The 21171-nt window shown below is 39.8% G+C and overlaps 2 protein-coding genes across 2 annotated transcripts in view; both read right to left on the minus strand.

The window, feature by feature from the left end:
• LOC121684964 (C-reactive protein-like) overlaps nt 1-21171 on the minus strand; it is a 113478-nt gene that overhangs the window by 21813 nt on the left and 70494 nt on the right. The window lies entirely within an intron of this gene.
• Nucleotides 8618-16769, minus strand: LOC121684966 (C-reactive protein-like). The gene is made up of 4 exons (XM_042065145.1): nt 16698-16769; nt 16450-16521; nt 9355-9457; nt 8618-9167 (listed from the first exon to the last, which is right to left on the minus strand). The coding sequence occupies exons 2-4, from the start codon at nt 16505-16507 to the stop codon at nt 8642-8644; spliced, it is 687 nt and encodes a 228-aa protein (XP_041921079.1). The 5' UTR covers nt 16508-16521; nt 16698-16769; the 3' UTR covers nt 8618-8641.

A 21171-nucleotide genomic window follows, 5' to 3' on the forward strand; every position in this document is an offset into this window, starting at 1 on the left:
GTGTGTGCATATTTGTGTGCGTGCGTGTGGCCGTATTTGTGCATGCGTGCATGTACGTGTTTGTTTTTATGTGTGTGTGTGTGTGTGCGTGCCTGTGTGTGTGTTTATGCGTGTGAGTTTATTCGTGCGTGCCTGTGTGTGTGTGTATGCGCGTGAGTCTATTGTGCGTGCCTGTGTGTGTTCACTTGTGACTGGGGGTAATGGGGTGTGTGTGTGTGTGTGTGTGTGTGTTTATGTGTGTGGCTGCTTGCCTGCATGTGTGTTATCCATTCCACTGATACCCGTTTGTTCACATAGCTGTGTTAGTTATGGGAACTTCATGATAAATGTCATTACTTTTCACCACTTCCTTGTAGACAGGAGACAATAGGTGTGTGGGTGGATATAGAAGACAACAGAGAGGCTGAGGACAGAGGTCAGCAAAAGCCACGATGAAACGGTAACAATTAAATATAAAGAGCCGTTCAGTCCTGCACATTCTCTCCGCAAAAATAAATCACGCTTGTCAATTTGTCTCAATCTCCTACTCCTTCCTCTACTCTTGCAACTTTTGTGTATGTAAATGAGTGTGTGCATGTGTGCGTTTGCTTTTGTGTATGTGTACTTCTCAGTGTGTGTATTTTCGCTTGTGAGTGTGTGTGTGGGAGTAATGGGGTTTGTGTGTGTGTGTTATGTGTCTGTCCGTGGGTGTTTGTGTTCGCTTGTGTGTGTGTCTGTGTGCCTGCTGCATTGCTACATGTTTGTGTTTATGTGTGCGTGCGTGTGTATCAGGGATGGAAATTAAATATTTTTTCTACCTGCCACTGTGGCTGGTGGAAATCTACCAGCCACTCAACTTTTTTACCAGCCACTAGAGAAACGGCATGAAAATGTGATATCATGATTATAGTAGGCTACCCAAAATGATCACGGTAATCAGCATTATTGCAATACGACTAAAATGTGCTGAATTTTTCCCTAAACCTACCAGCTGTCCAGCACAGTAGCAACAAAACTAAAGGTCAATAGAACCATATTCATATTCTATAGTGTCTTGTCATAAAAGTGGTGTGGCTCCTTTAAGACTCCGTTTCTGTGAGTTCTGGAGCATCCTATAATCCAACCCTCCAACTTGATCTAACTATAGTGTACATCATCTGATTTAAATATTTACAGGTATCAAGGCTATATTTAACATTTAGCCTTTATTTTCTATTTGGCCCGTTATGAAATCATGCACTGAACAATTTAAGCACAGCTCAGCTTTAAGAAACGTAATATGCATGCTTAGCATTTTGTGAAACTACATTGAAAAAACTCTGGTTGTACAGTTATCTAGGTGATATTGTTAACATTTATTTTGTATTTGGCCTTATCGTGTATGACAAAAGCCCAAAGTTGGAGACTGTGTAGACATTTGCTTCAATTTCAAAACCGGATTACTCTGGAACGGCTATAACTTGTATAAAGGAATGCTTTACACCTTTGTGTTCGGTAAGGTCTGCTGTTTATTCTGATATACGGTTTGTAATTTCTTGAATGAAAAGTTTGTGAGATATTCCACCACGACGAATGGGTATGGAGATGTCCGTCTGTCTGCCTCATAGGTCTAAATAGCAGCGTGTCGCGGGCCGGATTAAAATACAGCTTTTGCACAACAACATTGCACTTACGTGGTAGTGAGTAGAGGGTCCCTAAAGCCAAACCGAAGTATCCCGAGGTCTTTATGTGGTCGGATAGAGAGTCCAGAATGAATTTAATCAAGCCAGTACCTTTCCGGAAATGTTGCCATCTTTGCTGCTGTAGGAGTCGATTGCCAAGTGTGCTCTGGAAATTCACAATTTCATCGCCGTTTAAAAAAAACAAAAAAACATAGTCAAGTTCATACAACTTCATTTCAATTTCAAAAGAAATACTGGACTATGTTTTTTTTTTTTTTTTTTTAAACGGCGACGAAATTGTGAATTTCCAGAGCACACTTGGCAATCGACTCCTTTAATAATCGACGCCGACTATTTAAAGTCAAGTTTATAACGTTGTGGCACCAAGCGTCTCCTGCCCCACGGCTGCGCGCAAATGTAGTTTTGTTGGTAAACGGGAAACCCATCAGAGCAGCCGCTCCACAAACGTGTCTTAATTAACGTCATGCAGTTAACAAGGTGTGAAGCTTTCTCTTCTCTGCAACCCTGTCTATCACGTCATCAGCATCCAAGTTCATTATAGGACCTCTTTCTCTGTCGCCATCAGCATAAAGGCCTCCAAATTATCCTGTGACAATCGTGTCCTTAGGCGATTCTTGATGAATTTAAGAGTGGAAAAACTCTGTTTGCATGCCACTTGAGTACATGACAGTGTTAGTAGGAATTCATTTGCTGACAATATATAGTTGTAGGCACAGGTAAAGAGGTTTAACTGCTGGAGAAGGAAATAGCAACAGATTGCACAATTCTTGCAGGTAGCACATTTCTTGCTCAACAGGTTTATTTCTGTATCTTCCTATATCTCCGCGGCATCATCAAAGTCCGACGCTTTGACTGTATACTCGTTAAGAGGAGACTTTTTCAGGCTGTCCCAGTGTGTGGCGAGATGTGTCAATTCCGACTGTAGATTTTCAACCGTAGCACCTTCACTGAATTTTAAGCATACATTCTCTTACAGTGGGCATCGATTTTCAAATGACCACTTCATTCGCGCATTACGCGGCGTGAAGCTGCGTGAAGCTTTAGTACCACTTTCAGCCACTGTGCGTCGCTCTACCACTGTACATCGCTCTGCCTGAGGTCCCTTCTGAAAAAGCAGGATCTACCATTAAACATAATTGTTGCCGATAGTAATCCCAGCCTACGAATTCAATAACAAAATAAATCATGCATAGTTAAACATTACCTCGATTTAGGCTACTTGGGTATGGCTTAAGGCTTGACTACACGGTGGTAACAAAAATCGAAATCGAAATTTGCTGTCTACATTATTGTCAGTGTTGGGGTTAACGCAACTACGCAAATCAAAACAGTGGTGTGATAATTGAGCCAGTAGAGAAATAACTGTTCAGAATTAATCTGTAGCCTTGGGTAGGCTTCTGCAGAAAACAATGTTGTTGCCGATTTAATACTATCTGGCGACGTTTTTAACAGGCTACGCAATAGAGGCTTAGACAACTATGACCCACGTTTTGGTTTCGTAAATTAATTTGCCCTACTTCTTGACATGTCATTTTTATTTTTCTGTACAATAAACAAATACATCTGCTTTATGCCGCAGAATTACATTCATATTTGGAACTTACATAGTCAAATGCATCATTCCACTACGTTAGTGTTTCCCAAAACCATAGTAGCAACGAACGTTCGCAACCACTATCGTAAAGTTGTGTAGTTACAACTACACCTCTCAACCTGTGGTAGAATGCTAGAAGCATAGTTCCAGGGATCTTCATGTCAAAGACGTCACTGACACCAGTTATTTGTTTGCAAATTAATAATTATAAATATATTTAGGTTTCTAATTGATATTTACACTTCTAACCACCATACATCCATATTTTAAAATGCCCAAGGCAGAAAATACATAAATTAAAAGTCAATTTGCAGCCATGTGCACGTAAGTAAAAGTCACACACTTGCAGATAATAATAAGGTGGTGCGCACTTTTTGACGAGTCAGCTGAGAATATGTAGCCTTTGATTTTCATGGAGGGGGGGGGGGGGGGGGGGGGGTCCTTGTTAGTTTACGCAAACCAAGCCAAGAAGGCTGATTCTGATTTTGATAATATGATCTGCACAAAAGATAAACTTAGGTAAACAACGATGTCAATATTGTTGTCAACGTCTTAACCCAGATTCAAACTCTTGGACAGGGGACTGGTAACTGCTGTGCAACGGCGGCTGTCATCTGCCGGCCTTAACGCAATGCGCCACAGAAGTATGTGCAGGTGCCCGTTCACGTGCTACTAAACGTCATTAACCACCTTAGTCCAGACTACTGAAGTTTGGAAACTATCATGGTCCAAACTTACAGTACTATGTAAGTACGACAGTTTTGGGAAACAGTCGTAACTTACATGTTGGTTAGTTGAACGATGCATCCTGTTAGTAAAAAGCTAACCTCCGTAGTTGTACGGGAAACGCCCCCCAGATCAGCTTGTAGGCCATTAGCAATCTGTTTATTTTATTTTATGAAGCCTACACAGTATATCACATGCCACATTCTCACTTTCAATAGACAGATGCAATAGCCATTGGTCAAGTATTGAGTATAAAGCAATTAAGATAGTACCCTATACAAAAAGTACTTCATACTATCATAAAAATTCGTTAAAACGAATAGCATTTTGCAACTTGACAAAACACTGGATTAAATATCGTAGGCACAGGAAAAAACTTGTACATCCATTGGCCTGTGGGGAGATCACATGCCAGTTGCCTCTCCCTTCAGTATGACTTGTTCGGCTGTGAGCTTGTTTCGCCAAAAAACTATTGCAGATATCAATGCGTCTTTGTTCATGGGTTTGGCCTCACAGCAGAGGCTTAGACAACTATGACCCACGTTTTGGTTTCATAATTTGCACTACTTATTGACTGCAAGGTAGTCAATTGACTGCTTGACAGGTTATTTTTATTTTTCTGTACAATACACAAATACATCTGCTTTATGCCGCAGAATTATGCACTTGGATAGCCTATAGAACGGGCACATTTTGGAGAGAACGCACGCAAGAATCTGTAGGCTATTTGTGGCTGATTACCAGCAAACACTGTAATGCATTCTCAAAAAAAAAACTCAAGACGTCAAACATTTTCTAAACAATACAAACAGAAAGGATGCAGCAGGCAGCAAATGTACTGTAGAAGAGTCATTTCCAGTGGAAGAACAAAATGCTGAATGAAGCCCAAATTTATGAAGGCATATCTGGCAAGTTGTTATTTTTTGAAGACGTAAATGGTTGGGCTATAGGCCTAGTTTGCAAGAAGGAGACATAAAGCGTGAGCATGCCACACTATCCACAGCTGTGGTAGCGGGGGTAGGAGGATTACTGTTAGCGCAGGATTTATATAAAATTCTTCAACAGAAGGCCTGCCTCGAATGCAGGCTTGTGGTTTGCGCAGCCTACAGTAAGTAGGTCTAGTGAGTTAAATAGTTTCAACATTTTGAATATCAGTGTCAGGTGAATTAGGAAATGCCTTATGGCTGAAAGCTGCTTGGGATCCCCCCTGTCAAGCAATAACCATACAAAAAGTTAAAAACAGATGACATGATGCGCATCACTGACATAATGCGCAAATAATATAGCCTAGATATTCCAATATATTCGAATACATGTGTTTATTTTAGAGGGGATATTCAAACGTCATTTTTGAGCAATTTTGACAGCCCTAGTCCACTGTAGGCTACGCCAATCGTCTATTAACACCTTCCACTAACCCCGGTGAGTGGGGGTCGCTATAATGCGCGTGCATGCGCTGCAGCAGTTGTCAGACATTCACAAACAAGTTGTTTTAGGCGATTTGAAGTCGCTTTTCATACGCCATGAGCGATCGGCTACTCGGTATGTATGTTTTCGCTTGTGAGTGTGTGTGTGTGGGAGTAATGGGGTGTGTGTTTGTGTCTGCTTGCCTGCATATGTGTGTTATGTGTCTGTGCGTGGGTGTGTGTGTGTGCGCTTGTGAGTGGGAGTAATGGTGTGTGTGTGTTTATATGTGTGTGTGTGTGTGTGTGTGCCTGCTGCATGTGTGTGTGTACGTGTTTGTGTTTATGTGTGCGTGCGTGTGCTTGTGTGTGAGTCTATTTGTGTGTGTCTGTGTGTGTTCGCTTGTGACTGGGGGTAATGGGGTATGTGTTTATGTGTGTGTTTTTATGTGTGTGTGTGCGTGTTTTTGTGCATGCGTGCGTGTACGTGTTTGTGTTTTTGTGTGTGTGTGTATGCAAGTGAATCTGTGAATGCGTCCGTGCGTGTTCTTGTGTGCGTGCATGTGCGTGTGTGTATGTGTGCGAGTCTATTTGTGCGTGCCTGTATGTCTGTGTGTTCGCTTGTGACTGGGGGTAATGGGGTGTGTGTGTGTTTATGCGTGTGTGTGCCTGCTTGTGTGTGTTTTTATGTGTGTGTGCATATTTGTATGTATGTGGGTGTTTATGTGTGTGTGTGTGTGCGCGTTTTTGTACATGGGTTTATGTACATGTTTGTGTGTGTGTGCATGCATGTTTGTGTGTGCATGCGTGTGAGTCTATTTGTGTGTGCCTGTGTGTTCGCTTGTGACTGGGGGTAATGGTGTGTGTGTGTTTATATGTGTGTGCCTGCTTGCCTGCATGTGTATGTTTTTATGTGTGTGTGCATATTTGTGTGTGTGCGTGTGGCCGTATTTGTGCATGCGTGCATGTACGTGTTTGTTTTTATGTGTGTGTGTGTGTGTGTGTGTGTGTGTGCGTGCCTGTGTGTGTGTTTATGCGTGTGAGTTTATTCGTGCGTGCCTGTGTGTGTGTGTATGCGCGTGAGTCTATTGTGCGTGCCTGTGTGTGTTCACTTGTGACTGGGGGTAATGGGGTGTGTGTGTGTGTGTGTTTGTTTATGTGTGTGGCTGCTTGCCTGCATGTGTGTTATCCATTCCACTGATACCCATTTGTTCACATAGCTGTGTTAGTTATGGGAACTTCATGATAAATGTCATTACTTTTCACCACTTCCTTGTAGACAGGAGACAATAGGTGTGTGGGTGGATATAGAAGACAACAGAGAGGCTGAGGACAGAGGTCAGCAAAAGCCACGATGAAACGGTATGTGGGTGTTTATGTGTGTGTGTGTGTGCGTTTTAGTGCATGGGTTTATGTACGTGTTTGTGTGTGTGTGCATGCATGTTTGTGTGTGCATGCGTGTGAGTCTATTTGTGTGTGCCTGTGTGGTGGGGGGGTGCTACCACAGAAACCGGAAAGTCTCAGGACAGCAGCATGTGTGCAAATTTCAATCTTAAACTTTCTATTTAATCATAAACTATCTGAAAACAGGGCTTTAAGTGTAAAATACCAAACTTGTCCTTTAAGAGGCACAAACAGTCTAAATTCCGCACTTATAGTTTTGTAGCCGCCTGCTGCGCTAACTACTTGGGGTCAGCCCTATGTTTCCACAGCCTAATGAGTCCCACAGCCCGATTGTAGCTGAATGAAGTGGTGCAGTGCCCACTTTTCATTCAAGCACAGGTGGCGGCATCGTGAGTGGCTCTCGGTAGCCAGATATGGGCCAATCAGTACAACAGTGCCTCTATTTAAATTCAAGGACCCTCATTGTGTTATGCCAGACGTCAAAGGCCCGCCCCTTTTTACCGCCCTGACAATTGCCATCGCCGCAGGTATGATCACGCTTCCTGTGCTATTTGACTGGTAAAGTCTTTTTATATTGTTACTCACACTTAGTGCTTTGTCGTAGAGTCTCCCCCTCCCTGTGCGGCATTGGCCTCCCGCTGGCTGGATGTGCGTCCAGTGCAGTCCCTGGGTATGTTATATCCATTTGTACGAAGTGAAGTACTCAAGTAGTTCCCGTTTTAAGTGAGTATTTTGTGTGTTCCAGGGATCACTATGTAGCAGGGGAGCGGCTGTCAATTGGCTACATTGATAAGAACTCTGCTGCTTTGCCTACGTACTTTTTAGCCTACGACTTTTTCATGTGCCCGTCTAATCAGCACCACTGGTCCCGCGGTTAACGTGGCCTGCAGCTAGCTTGTCGTAGCCTACGCTAGTGGGACTACGCATAGAGGCCTTGGACTAGAAAGCCACTGGAACTCATTCGGGTGCTATAGCGCTCGTTAGGAAGGAATGGGTGCTTGACGAACGGACCCCATTTTATTGATTGTTTTTCTCTGTTCTGCGTTGCATCCTGTTATTGTCTGTGTTGTTTGTAGCCTACGTTTGTCTGTCTGTTTCTTTGTTTCTTATACACTTGACTGGAGGCCGTTTCTCCTAGTGCTGTTGATCGCCAAAGTGTTTACCTTTGTTTTGTGATTTGTCCTTCTGTTTGCACTAATCTTTGTTAATTTGTTTTGTCCTCACTAAGGGGAGGCTGTGAAGCTGCGGATCCTTAGTGTGACTGTTTGTTTTATTGGTTGTTGTTTGATTTACTTTGTTACACTTTATGTGAGCTGTCTGTAATCCTTGTCCGTCCCCTCTGTTTAGGTGCTGAGAGCCGAAAGTGGGAGCAGTTCCTGGTGGTGATGGGTTCCCATCTTTGTGTGCTGTGACATTTGTCTCTCACTGAGTGTATCATTGCCGTGTGTGTGTGTGTGTGTGTGTGTGACCAAGCACGTGTGATTGGGTGCCTCCTTCGGATACTCATTATTATCCACTGCCCTCCCACCGGTAAGCCTCAGCCCTCTTCCTGTTTTATGTGTATGTGAATTTACAGTGTAAAAATAAATAATTGTTTTTATGGAACCATGTCTCTGTCAGTTCTACGAACCGGAGTGCCTTACTGGGTTAAGGATATTAATCGCTGAATTATATCTTTGGGTGAAAGTCCCATCGTGGCATAGTCAGCTATTGTGTAAAATCTCTACCACTTGCCACACTATGTTTCCACATTTCTAAGAATGTTTTTGTCAGATACATTTTTGAAAGAGGTGTGTGTGTGTGTATGTATGTGTATATACATATGCTCATTTTGTTTACCCATTTATTTATCATTACTGATTATGAAAACAACCATATGTCTGACTGTCCTCAATTACAACATCCCCAACGATGTTGAAATCAAGGGCTCTCCAGTTGATGACATCACCAGGGGTGAAGTTCAGGTCACTAGCAAACCGCTGAATCTCACAAGCAGAAAGGACATAGTCCCACATATGGACATCAGTGATCATCCCTACAAATGACTGGGCTGCATCAAACCCTCCATCCACCAAGTCCTGCTCTTGTCCCAGTATTATGCTTGGCTTTCCATCCAGATTTCCCTTGAATCCGACCTTCCTGGTACTTGAATTCCCATTGATCCAGACCTGAGCCAGTCCAGAGTTGGAATCCCAGGTGCTGCAGATGGAGTACCAGGTGTTCGGCTCATCTGGTAGGCCATTAAATTGAGAGCTTTTGCCACGTGTGTACACTTCAAAACGACCTTTGTTTGCGGGTTTGAAGATTAGGAAGTCATTGGTATTGGCGGTGGATGCAGTAGAAAAAAGAGAGTAGGATCGAGTAAGGTCGGTAAAGAACCTGTAAAAGAAAAACAATGCCATTGTTTCATGTAGGTATGGATGGATTTTGTAGTGTACTGTTGGATCCAATCTAGCATGAGGGGCAACTTAGACAAAGAGACAATATAGGTTACATGGTATGGAGTATATGAAATATAGAGAAAAGAAGACTGCGTATCCTGTCAATATAGAGCACCAAGACCAACCTGAGGCAGACGGTCACAGAGGTGAAGTTATTTGTTGATGGCGGGAGTCTGACACGAGCAACGCTGGACTCCACAGGAAACGTAAACATTTTACCTGACAGATCTGTTTGGATAACAGTGAGAAGGACATAGTCATCTGATCAGGTGTTTTATTATAAGAATACATGTATTGCAAGCAAAGCCGTAACCATGGAGTCAACATGATGTAAAGTCACCGATGATGACTACCCAGTTGGAAGGATTGGAGTGTTTTCTGATTTATTTATTTATTGGTGATGGTATGAACATATTTTATGTTTTTACAGGCTTGCTCATGTTTCCCAAGGCTTGTGCATTGTTTTCTGAGATACTACTCTAAAATGTTGCTAAATGACTCATTACATCATACTTAAAGAAACACATTATTCACCTAAATTCTATGGTCTATGGCTATGAATCCAAACATGAAAATAAGATAATAGATAATAGCTTCTGCAAAGTTACTGCAATGACTTTGAAAAGTAATTTTGTAAAATCAAGCACAAGATGCAATAGTGCTGGGAGCTTTTCTCTGTAACATTCTCTATGCATTTGTAATGGTGACGGTAAGCAGAGAGTGTATTTTCATCACTCATTGACATGAACTTGAAAGCATGCAAGGTTTTTTGTGTGAAATGTCACTAAGTCAAATATTGCTGTAATATAGATAAAATAAAAGTGTTATTAGTGTTGACCACCTATCATGCATTTTTTTTTCTTCTGCATATACACAATGTGGCTACTCAGGCAAAATATTGTAAATCAAAGTGTTTTATTATTTACACTTACATAAAGAGCATGTTTTGCATAAGTATATTGATATGAATGCAAAATACTTTGATGTTTTGATATGAATGTGTTTTTAATATGAAAATGATTTAATGTTATCATTTATTGTACCTGCATTCATGCGTAGTATTGTGTATAATGTCACTGAAAGTGATTTTTCTCCCATATAATGATATAAATTTACTTATAGGAAAATATAAAATGAGGAGGTTGCACCAGTACATTGCTGAACAGCCAATACCTTGGTCTATGATGTACCTTCAGATTTTATAATTTCACAAACTTTTTATTTTCAAAATTAAAACCTGTTTTATACAAATTCCCAAGAATCAGTGAACTGTATTAGGGACCCTCACAGTCTGACCTCTGCATGATGGACCACAGAGATGAGTGTGGGGGGCACTCTAGGATGGCAAAAGTTATTTCAGGATCCATTAGCCTGTTGCTAACCGACGTGAGCGTAACTCTTTTCTTGGAAACGGATGCTCTTGGTGTATGCGATTCGGCCATCCTTGTAAATACAGGTCCAGAAACTCTTGACAAGTTATTGGTTTGACTGTCTTGAAAGTTAGTTACTCGGTACACACCTACCCGATGCTTTTTATGTCTTTATGTTACAACACTCCCCCCTGAACTGTTATCAACCAATGAAACACTGTGAAAAACTAACATGCCTATGTAAGACACACCCCCAAAAATGTCATCAATCACCCCTTGCGTCGCTATAAAAATTAGAAAAATGCTATGTCCGCCATTTTGAAAAGAAAGTTTGTGCGCTCCGTTAAGTAAGTAAGTAAGTATTTATTTATATAGCACATTTTACATGCACAGGGTGCAACACAAAGAGTGCAGTAGGACTCGAATACATGCACTGCAAATTTGCCAGTGTGATGCTTGATTTACGTATAGGTCTTAGATTAGATTCAACTTGAATTGCTGGGTCTTAGATTAGATTCAACTTTATTGGCATTATGCAGAGTACAAGTACAAAGTTAGCGAAATGCAGTTTGCGTCTAACCAGAAGTGTAAAAAAAGCAGGAAAGTGCAATGTGATATATAAATTATAGACGGACAGGACAAGAAATTGAAAAGAATAGCTGGTTTACAGAAGGTAAACCCAGAAGGTAAATATGTGCAGCGTATTAGCAGTAGGCCTATATAGCATATGAACAATGTATGAATAACATGTAGGCTACAGATATGTGCAATGAAGTAGCAGTAACTTTATAATAGTAGTAAGAATACTATAGATGTATGCAGCTTATTTACAGAATATATTATAAGAAATGATTATAAGAAAACCATATAGACGGATATGCACAGTACTGTATGTACAGATATGTGCAGGAGGTTTGGACATCACTATGTCAAATAAAAAACGTAACGCTCAAATCGTGGATTGATCATGTCTTACGTTTCCCCAGTCTGCTATTTGTCCGGATAAACAGACCCCTCAGATTTTCCAACACTATGAGGTTATTGGAAATTGAACAATGCTCTATTAAAGGACGGAAACTGATTTCCGATGCGGTTTTCTGATCTAAACAAAAAAATGTGGGGATTCTCAAAGTATAAAACAAGATATATTGTCATTCAGAGATGTAAAATGATTAAAATCTCCAGAAAACAAAGTTGTGGAAACAGTTGAGTTGTCAAAAGAGAATAGCCTAAAATTACAACCTGAGGAGATTTATTTGACTAAAGGGGGCTTCGTAAGATCGTGGAGCAAATTTTTAGAGAACGGTGTGAGCAGAACTGTTGTTACAGTTTTTTTTTCCTTCCATTGCTTAAGCAGAATTTTGAAATTTCAAATTCAAATTTTTTTTCCGAAAAACACAATTAACACACAGCCGCCACAGCCAAATAACAGAATCCCTCGGATCTTTTACAAAATGAAACACTTGTTTTAAAATGAAACTCTATTTTGTTGTCAAATCACAAACACACCAAATGATCCGATTACACTTGAATCATGTACACACAGTAATGTACACTGTAAAATCTGATGTGTTAACTATACAACTACACTTTAAACAATTTGGAAACCGATTGCCTGGAAAAGACAAGTAAAGGAACTTATCTAGATGAAGTTATACTAAGTAAGTCAAGTAAGTATTACTCAGTGCACATAAACATTTTACAAAAAAAAAACATCTGAATCTGACAATGTGAATCTGTCAATTTGATTGTGAATTCTGTTCAGAAATGAACGCACGCAAGAATGCTTACAGAGCAATGATGAATGAATGAAATGCCCACCATTCCATGAAGAAAGTGTAACGTTATGGAAATGAGCCTTATTAGGCTTATTATTAAGGATTAAAGGAGAGAGTTTATTATTTTATACAGTTTATTATCACAAATAGGAATGGATAAAATGTTGAAGGTCGCCAAATAATACTGTCCGGAACAGCAAGGCCTCACTATCACACGGAAACACAGAGCATCAGACGCCTCAATCTCTAAACTGAAGAGTACACGTGAAACCTCACCAAATTCACACTAGAGGCTAGCTTTAGGCAAGTGACAGACCATTCAAAAACAACCAGTCCCTTCAAAACAAGGTAGAATGCTACGTTTAGTGGAATTCCGTGTTCATTTTGGGGCTGTAATGAGGGTTCGGTGCTATGTATAAAGAATGTGTGAGGCAGAAGACAATGACACAAGGAATCAGTGACACAAGGAATGTAACGACGCAGTCTTTTATTGACAACTGACATCCAATCTCAATATTAACTTTTGAATATAAAATGTTTGCTTTAGTTAAATTAGTGAGGCTGATATGTCTACAGTATATACTCAAATACAATCTGGCTTTATGAAAAATCAGAAAAATTGATTATTAAAGATAGATTATGCAGATGCAGGGCTTAATATGCCTATAAACCCTATAGGGTATTTTACACAATCTAACATACATTTCTCATGCAACCCCTTAAGGCTAACTCCAACATCACCTTCTGCACAAACAAAAAATGTGTATTAAAAGCCTGAGTTTCATATATGCAGGGTGCACACTCTGTAATGTTTATGGTAAATCTTGTCATTATTTGAATGAAAACAGTTTAGCATTACATTCTATGTCAATGCAAAATTGTGGAAGTTAATGTGCTATATAAGGTGTATTAACAACTGGAATAATTACTTAATAATCTTTAAGTAAGCAAGCAAGTTAGTTTGAAGCTCAAGTTAGTTTGAATGACTACATTTTGTTGAATGTGTGTGTGTCTGTATACATGTTCATATGGATGTGTGTGTGTGTGTGTGTTTGTGAGTGTGTGAGTAACTTTCGTATGAACTTACAACTCAGAATATTATACAATATACAGTACAACAAACTTTACCAAGTTAATTTACTTACTTTTTCTAAGACAACAGGTTTTCACAGTTTTTTAAGTAAAGCGAACTAATCACAATTTACACTGTAGCCTTTTCCTTATCCTCACCCACTTGACGAGAGAGTGTAAAGAAAGACGGCGGAGCTTCATTCTTCAGGCAACAAAAACACCTGATATACACGTTCTCATCATTTGTAGGTACAGAGCACCACACCGCAGAGATACTCTCTTCTCCCTCCGTTTTACCTTTCAAACAGTTACTGATGATTCCTTGACACGTTTTAAAGTCGTAAGATCTCAAAATGATGGGGTCCTTTGGAGGAGACCCCTCGATCTGTTCAGTCACAGTAGACTATAGGTCTACAGACTCAGTTGCCCCAATTGCAAATAAAAGTCGTAGCCTAAAATGATATTACACCATCTCTCGTTTCCTCCTAACTCGTTGGGAGGAGGATCTTGATATCTGGAGGTAAAAATGGGCTTCGGTTTTTTCCTTGCCGGAGCGTTCGCCAAGCCTTCGTCAGGTTTAGAAATCCTGTTTTGAGGAGTGACTGCTTCGCTAGACGGCCCCGCAACAGCATCCATATCAATAGTGAGCGCCTCTTCCTCACTGCCGCAGACACTGCCGCTAGCACTGCCGCCAGCACTCATTCTCTCAGTCATGTTTGCTCTTTCTCTCTAGCTCTTTTATCCTCTCTGTGTTTACGAGCCTCTGCGCTTGATGGCCTAGCGTGTCTTAATGCTTAAAGAATACCTACGTTTGCAACATAGGCTACATGTATGTAATCCTACACTACCCCTATTGTGCTTGAACTTTTCAATCGCATGCCATAAGGCTTAAAAGAGAATTTTAAAAAGGTTGCCCGGGCCCGATTGCATCTGCTCCTTTTATCCTCTCTGTTTTTACGACCCTCGTCCTTGATGGCGCAGCGTGTCTTAATGCTTAAGGAATGTCTGTGTTTGCAACATAGGCTACATGTATGTAATCCTACACTACCCTCTATTGTGCTTGAACTTTCAATCGCAGGCCATAAGGCTTAAAGGTGAATTTTAAAAAGGTTACCCAGTGCCTGTTTGCATCTGCTCAGCCATTTTCACACAATGGCTAGCCTAGGTTTCACCTCTTATGCGCGCTGATGCTGCAGAAAAGGAGAATTTTAAAAAGGTTGCTCGGGGCCCGATTGCATCTGCTCCTTTTATCCTGCTTGATGACGTAGCGTGACTTGATGGTTAAGGAATGCCCCTACGTTTGCAACATACATGTGCATGTGCAAGTTCAACCCCTACCCCCTGCTGTGCCTGTACACTCAGCCTCTAACCCGGCCCACAAGCATTTTTGATTCCTCCCCATTTGTTTGATCACGCCCCCAAACCTTCCCGCTTTTTCAGTCACTTTCAGTCAAACCGTCGGAGGGAGAAGACGTGCGACTAAGAGCTCCAGACTTCAGGCTCTCTCTCTCTCTCTCTCTCGCGCGCGCGGAGCCCCATCCCCGGGGGAATCACAGGGAATCCTAAGGAATCCCGAGCTCCCTGAGTTCAGAGCCCTCGCAAGCCACGCACTAACTGTTCAACACGGTGCCCTCTCACACTCAGGTTGTGCTTTACAGACTTTTATTTTAATTTCTTTTTATTTTTCAATAATACATTTTAAAAAAAAAAACCATTACTTCTTTTATACATTTTAAAAAAAACAAAGTTTAAACTTTTTATGGTTTCAAGGTACAAAGCAAAGTTACACCGATGTTGCTGAAAGTTCCAGAAAAACAAGAACGGTCCCCGCCCCTTTGTATGATGTCATAAGACACGCCTGCAGAAAATAAGACCTCCCCATCATGACGTCATAAGATACGCCTACCTCACGTGATCAAGAATGATCTGGAAGGTAACGCCCCCCTGAATCAGCGAATTTTTAATTTGACCTCTGACCTTAATTAGGGGGCCCCCCATCCATCATCTTGACAGAAGGTGGATGTTATATCTCTCTATCATGCCCATAAACATAAACCTTAAACTTTGCGTCTCTGACCATGTGTTTCCGATCGCTACAATAGAGCCCAGTGTCATAGCGTAGTCTAGTCTAGAGTGCAATTGTTTTGATTTGAATATTGTTTACATGATCACATCAGATAGAAAATGATACAGCCTTGTATACAACATATTCTAATAGTTTGTAGTAGCTAGTAGTTAAGCACTAAGCACTACCTTAGTTAAACTGAAAAACAGTAGCCTACTGATCAAGAGCTATAGGAGAGGAAGTGCATAGAAGGCAGTGCATAATTTCTCAGAAATAATGACCAATCTGTACATCTGCTTTTTTTCCGTTGGTATTTCATAATTCCATGGTGTTGTACAACTTTCACATACAGCGATGTGCGATGGCTCAAGAGAGGATTATTGTGCAAGTCAAGTCAGTGTTTTTATCATCTCACCTCTACACTCCTTTTCTGTCAGATATTCAACATTTCAGCATGCCATTTTCCAGGTTGTAACAAGTGATTATTTAGCATTTTGAGCATTTTTGAATATTGGGGGTTATGTCCCCCTCAAAGTATTATGATAATTTATGACCTTGATTGCAAGAAATATTAAGGTACAGTATACCGTTGTGTGCAGAATACAGTAATAGCAGTGTGTTTTAAAAAACTGAATAAAGCTAATCCTTAGAAAAATGCAAACAATGCTATTTCTTTGAACAGCCTAACATTACTTTTTCTTCACTTTCTGTAAATCACAAACTTGATCAATTTTGGTCATGTTTTGATTTGAAATTGAATGTGCAGTGTTCCCAATGCATTGATATTATGGAATTAACAGCTATTCTAAGGATTTTGAGCTTTATTAAATGTTTAAAAACACACTGTTGTTATTCTGCACACAACTGTATGTCAAGCTTGATATCAATAATTGTCAAACATTTGGTAAAACAAGTAGCTTCTTTTTTCCACCTTACCTCGAGGAACAGCACAACAGGCTGTGAAAAGGATGCTTGCAATAAAAAACGTCTGCATCCTTCAAAAGAAATCTGAAAATAAATTTTAGAAATGTGAAGATTTCTTCAAAACACCCTTAAATAAAATGTGCAGTACTTTTTATGCAATTAGAATATACTTATACATTCTAATTTAATACAGAAACTCCACTTTTGACTTAACTTTTGAAACTATTGTGCTTGTAGTCTGAAAAAAAGTTCACACTTACCTTCCCTATGACCTACAGTAGTTAAGATGGGTTGTCACTGTGACTCTTCTGTCTGGGTAGCTTGTACTCAACTCCAGGGCCAGCGATGCCTTATAAACCCTCAAGGGGAGTGGCCAAAGGACAGGTGTGAGCTATTCTACTCTGAGAACAATGGATTTGTACATATTGTGCAATTAAGGATAAAAAGAAACCCAGCCTTTACAGGAAGAAAGCCCTGGTGTTGATCAATATTTCAAAAGGCTCTGCTTGACTTTTTCCTTTTCACAAATAATCGGAACAAATCTGGGAAACTGTGAGTGACATGGTATTTACCATAGGAGTGTAGAGGTATAATACGCAGGATAATAATGGGACAACCCATTGTTTTTCCCTTACCAAAAAAAGTGTACTTAATGTTAATTTTCAAGTAAACTTAAGTGCAGCTGAAGTATAATCCCCAAGTTTACTTTATGTAGTAAGTTCATTAGTAAAAAGGTGCTTGAGGTATACTTGTAAACATACTATTTTATTACTTCTTCGGACCCACTTGTCCCACTTTTCAGTTTATAATAGTACTAGTAAAGATACTAGTTAAACTTCTAGCACAATTTTAGTTCATTATAATATACTTCAGTCTCTGGCTACAAGTAAGTAAATATACCTAGACTTTTTCATCAGTATAAGTATATTAAGTATATTTAAGTATAAGTACCAAGTATAGGCTAGATATACAAACCTATATTTATGCTTATCAGTATAAGCCAAGTATAAATCAATTTAGTGTATCTCTGATTAGTACACAAAAAGTAAGCTATTTAGTTCAAAATTAGTAGATCAACAGTGCACTTCCATAAATTCCTTTTTGCTAAGGGTTGTCATTGCATTGCTTGTTTATTTGAGGCCTATAGAGCTAGGACTTGCATCATGTTTTTGTTTGTTTTATGTAATGTTCATAATTTTATGTTCTGTTAATTTTTTTGTATTTATTTGTCTAGTTAAATTTATTCACTCTGTCGTTAATTAGAACAATGCCAATGAACATTATCTGAAGACAGGTAGCACGAGTACTACAAGGAAGTTCCTGCGAAGGAAATATTCATTTTGCCAAACTCAATCTTGTTTGCACACTCAACTATGTTTTGTGTCTTTGACCATTGTGAAAAAAAAAATGATTAGTGCACTTAACACAATCAAGCAATCTTTGTCTGAGTATATTACACTTTGACATAACTTAATTGATTGAAAACTTAATTAGGCCTTGTAATGGTATTTACATTATGACCACTAGTTGGCGATGTTTGGTTACTAGAGAGATTAAGCTTTACCTGGTAATAGCAGAACAAGTGTAACGAGATAACCATGCAAGGGTGTAAATAAAGACACCAACTGAGAAATAACAAGTCATTTTATTAAGAACCCATAACATTACAGGCCTATTATTTCTTTAGCGAATTTCGTTTTTTATTGTTAATTTCCATATCATGTTAATTACACATACTGTCGATAATAAAAAAGTAGAAAGGGGTGGGGTAGCATAAAGTTTCTCTCTACTCTAGCGAGGACGGAGGATCACTCCGATGACACACAAGGGCTGTCGTAGAGGCTAGATGCAAATAAATGCAGTTTACTCACCTCTGACATGTCAGAAATAGTTTATCCACCTCTAAACAGTTTAAGAACTTTACGATGTCAAAATGTAACAATGCCATGGTACATGGATGCTACTTTTGAGTCCGCTCTCCACCACGTAGCAGATCTGACTTTATTCCACTTAAACGCACCTTGCGCGTGCAGGAGAGAGGTTTGTCATTGTAAATAGAGTGGCAGATTCCAGCTGGCTTGTCACTGTGTAGCCAAAAGCATCAATCTTCCCCCGTAGCGGCAACTGGTTTTCAACCAAGAACCCAACTACATCTATTAGTGATGATGACGCATAATACTGATTGTTCCTTAGTTGACTTGCATTGATAAGGGTTGATACATCATTCCCTGTATTGCAACGCATCTCCCTCTCCTTCCACATTGCATAACAAGACATGTGGTCCCTTCGAAGTTTCATGTTTATGAAATCCACGGTCTTTGGTCATGGCGTGTTTCCAGTTACGATAGCCCACACTCGCGAAGGCATCCAATGTTCCAGAATTTCTAGAGAAGCTGAATATCCGACAGCAAAAACAAAATGCTGCGTCTGCCTTCACACTGTACTCCAACCACTCTATGTGTGAAACCATTTATCAACAAATGATCATGAATCAGCTCCCCCAAATTTCAGTTTTTTGAGTGCTACCCGAGCAAATAAAAGAGGTGGAGGGATAGCCACAATTTTCAAGACGTCTTTTCAGTGCAACCAGTCGTCATTCGGTGACTTTACCTTATTTGAATATCTGTGTGCACGCATTAAGTCTTCTCCTCAGATTTTATTACTGACAATTTACAGGCCTCCAAAACATTCAGCATGTAAACATTACATGTGGATAATCCTGAAAACAATTACGCCAAGGAATTCATTGCACTAATCGATAGTTTCTCCCTAACACAGCATGTAAAGGGGCCAACACACTCTTTCGGCCATACCCTTGACCTTGTTATCACAAAGGGTCTCGATGTCTCTACAGCTGTTAAAGACCTGGCCTTATCTGATCATTTCTGCGTGTTCTTTGATGTGTCTTGGTCCCCACAGACTCAAAACACAGCTATTATTGCAAAAAGGAGAATCATAAATGATCATACAAGTGCTCTCTTTGAGCAAGCACTTTCACTAAAGTCAAGTCAACTGTCAGACTCTGTAGAAGACTTATTTGATCACTTTAATGCAAAAATGGCAAACATTATGGATGACATTGCTCCATTACAATTCAAGAAAGTTAAGGACAAACAGAAAGCACCATGGAGGCAAAATCCAGCAGTTAAACTTCTAAAAAGAGAGTGTAGGAAGACTGAAAGAAAATGGCGTAAATACAAACTTCAGATCCACTATGAAATCCATAAAGAGATGCTCCGCACATATAACTCTGAAATATGCAAAGCAAGACAGTCCTTTTTACATTATCAATAGAAGTTCAAATAACACTCGTATTCTATTTTCAACTGTTGATAAATTAACAAATCCCCCCTTACAATTAGCGCCTGAACTTCTCTCAGCTAATAAATGCAATGAGTTTTCATCTTTTTTTAAATGTAAAATTGACAAAATCAGACTCAACATATCTGCTCAATTACCAACCTGAACTTCCAGCAACAAACAGAGGGAAACTAAACTTGATGTCAGAGTTCAGCTTGATAGACTAAACACTTGAAAAAACGGTACAGAATCTCAGCTCTTCCACATGTGTCTTAGACACTCTGCCTACCGATTTCTTCAAAACTGTTTTTCATCTCATAGCGGCGGATGTCCTTCAAATTGTAAATGTATCACTGCTGTCTGGCACTTTTCCTAAGTCACTGAAAACAGCTGTTGTAAAGCCACGTCTCAAGAAGAATAACCTAGATGCCTCCATGCTAAACAATTACAGGCCCATATCCAATCTACCTTTTATTGTCAAAATTATTGAAAAAGTAGTCTTTAATCAATTTACCACCTTCCTAACATCAAATGGGTATTTTGATTACTTTCAGTCTGGTTTTCGGGCAAATCACAGCACTGAAACAGCTCTCATTAAAGTTTTCAATGACATACGCCTCAACACAGATTCAGGTAAAACATCAGTCCTAGTGCTACTGGACCTTAGTGCAGCATTTGACACTGTTGATCACAATATTTTACTACACAGACTAGAACACTGGGTTGGATTTACAGGCATAGTTATCAGCTGGCTAAAATCATATCTACAAGAAAGGAGCTTCTTTGTTGCCATCGGAAACTGTACCTCAACACCAACGTCCTTGACCTGTGGTGTTCCCCAGGGGTCGATCTTGGGGCCACTATTATTCAACCTCTATATGCTCCCACTTGGACAAATCATCCAAAATAACTTGATTTCATATCATAGCTATGCAGATGACACACAAAGCCCTGTCACCAAACGACTATGGTCCTCTTGAATCTATGTGTCAGTGTATAGAACAAATCAACACCTGGATGTCTCAACATTTTCTTTAGCTGAACAAAGAAAAAAAATGAAGTAATTATATTTGGTAAAAAGGAAGAAAGACTTAGGGTTGCCACTCTCCTTGACACAAAAGGGTTGAAGGCAAAGGATACAGTTAAAAATCTTGGTGTATTAATTGACAGTGATCTAAATTTCAACAGCCACATGAAAATGATACTGTAACTAAATCAGCTTTTTACCACCTCAAAAATATTGCCAAACTCAGAGGGCTGATGTCAAAATATGACTTAGAAAAACTCATTCATGCATTTATCTCCAGCAGGGTTGATTATTGCAATGGACTGTTCACAGGCCTTCCTAAAAAGACTATTAAAGAGCTTCAGGTGATACAAAATGGAGCAGCTAGGATTCTAACAAAATTCTTAAGTCCTTGCACTGGCTTCCAG

The sequence above is a fragment of the Alosa sapidissima genome, chromosome 16, assembly GCF_018492685.1.
Source record: "Alosa sapidissima isolate fAloSap1 chromosome 16, fAloSap1.pri, whole genome shotgun sequence".
Taxonomy (NCBI): Eukaryota; Metazoa; Chordata; class Actinopteri; order Clupeiformes; family Clupeidae; genus Alosa; species Alosa sapidissima.

What these genes read in the sequence shown, in the direction of transcription:
- LOC121684966 (XM_042065145.1), bottom strand. Translation starts at nt 16,507, where the DNA reads ATGCAGACGTTTTTTATTGCAAGCATCCTTTTCACAGCCTGTTGTGCT. An exon ending in CTGTTGTGCTGTTCCTCGAG is followed by an intron (nt 9,458 to 16,449) that starts GTAAGGTGGAAA and finishes TTATCCAAACAG; the next exon opens with ATCTGTCAGGTAAAATGTTT. An exon ending in TCTGTGACCGTCTGCCTCAG is followed by an intron (nt 9,168 to 9,354) that starts GTTGGTCTTGGT and finishes TTTCTTTTACAG; the next exon opens with GTTCTTTACCGACCTTACTC.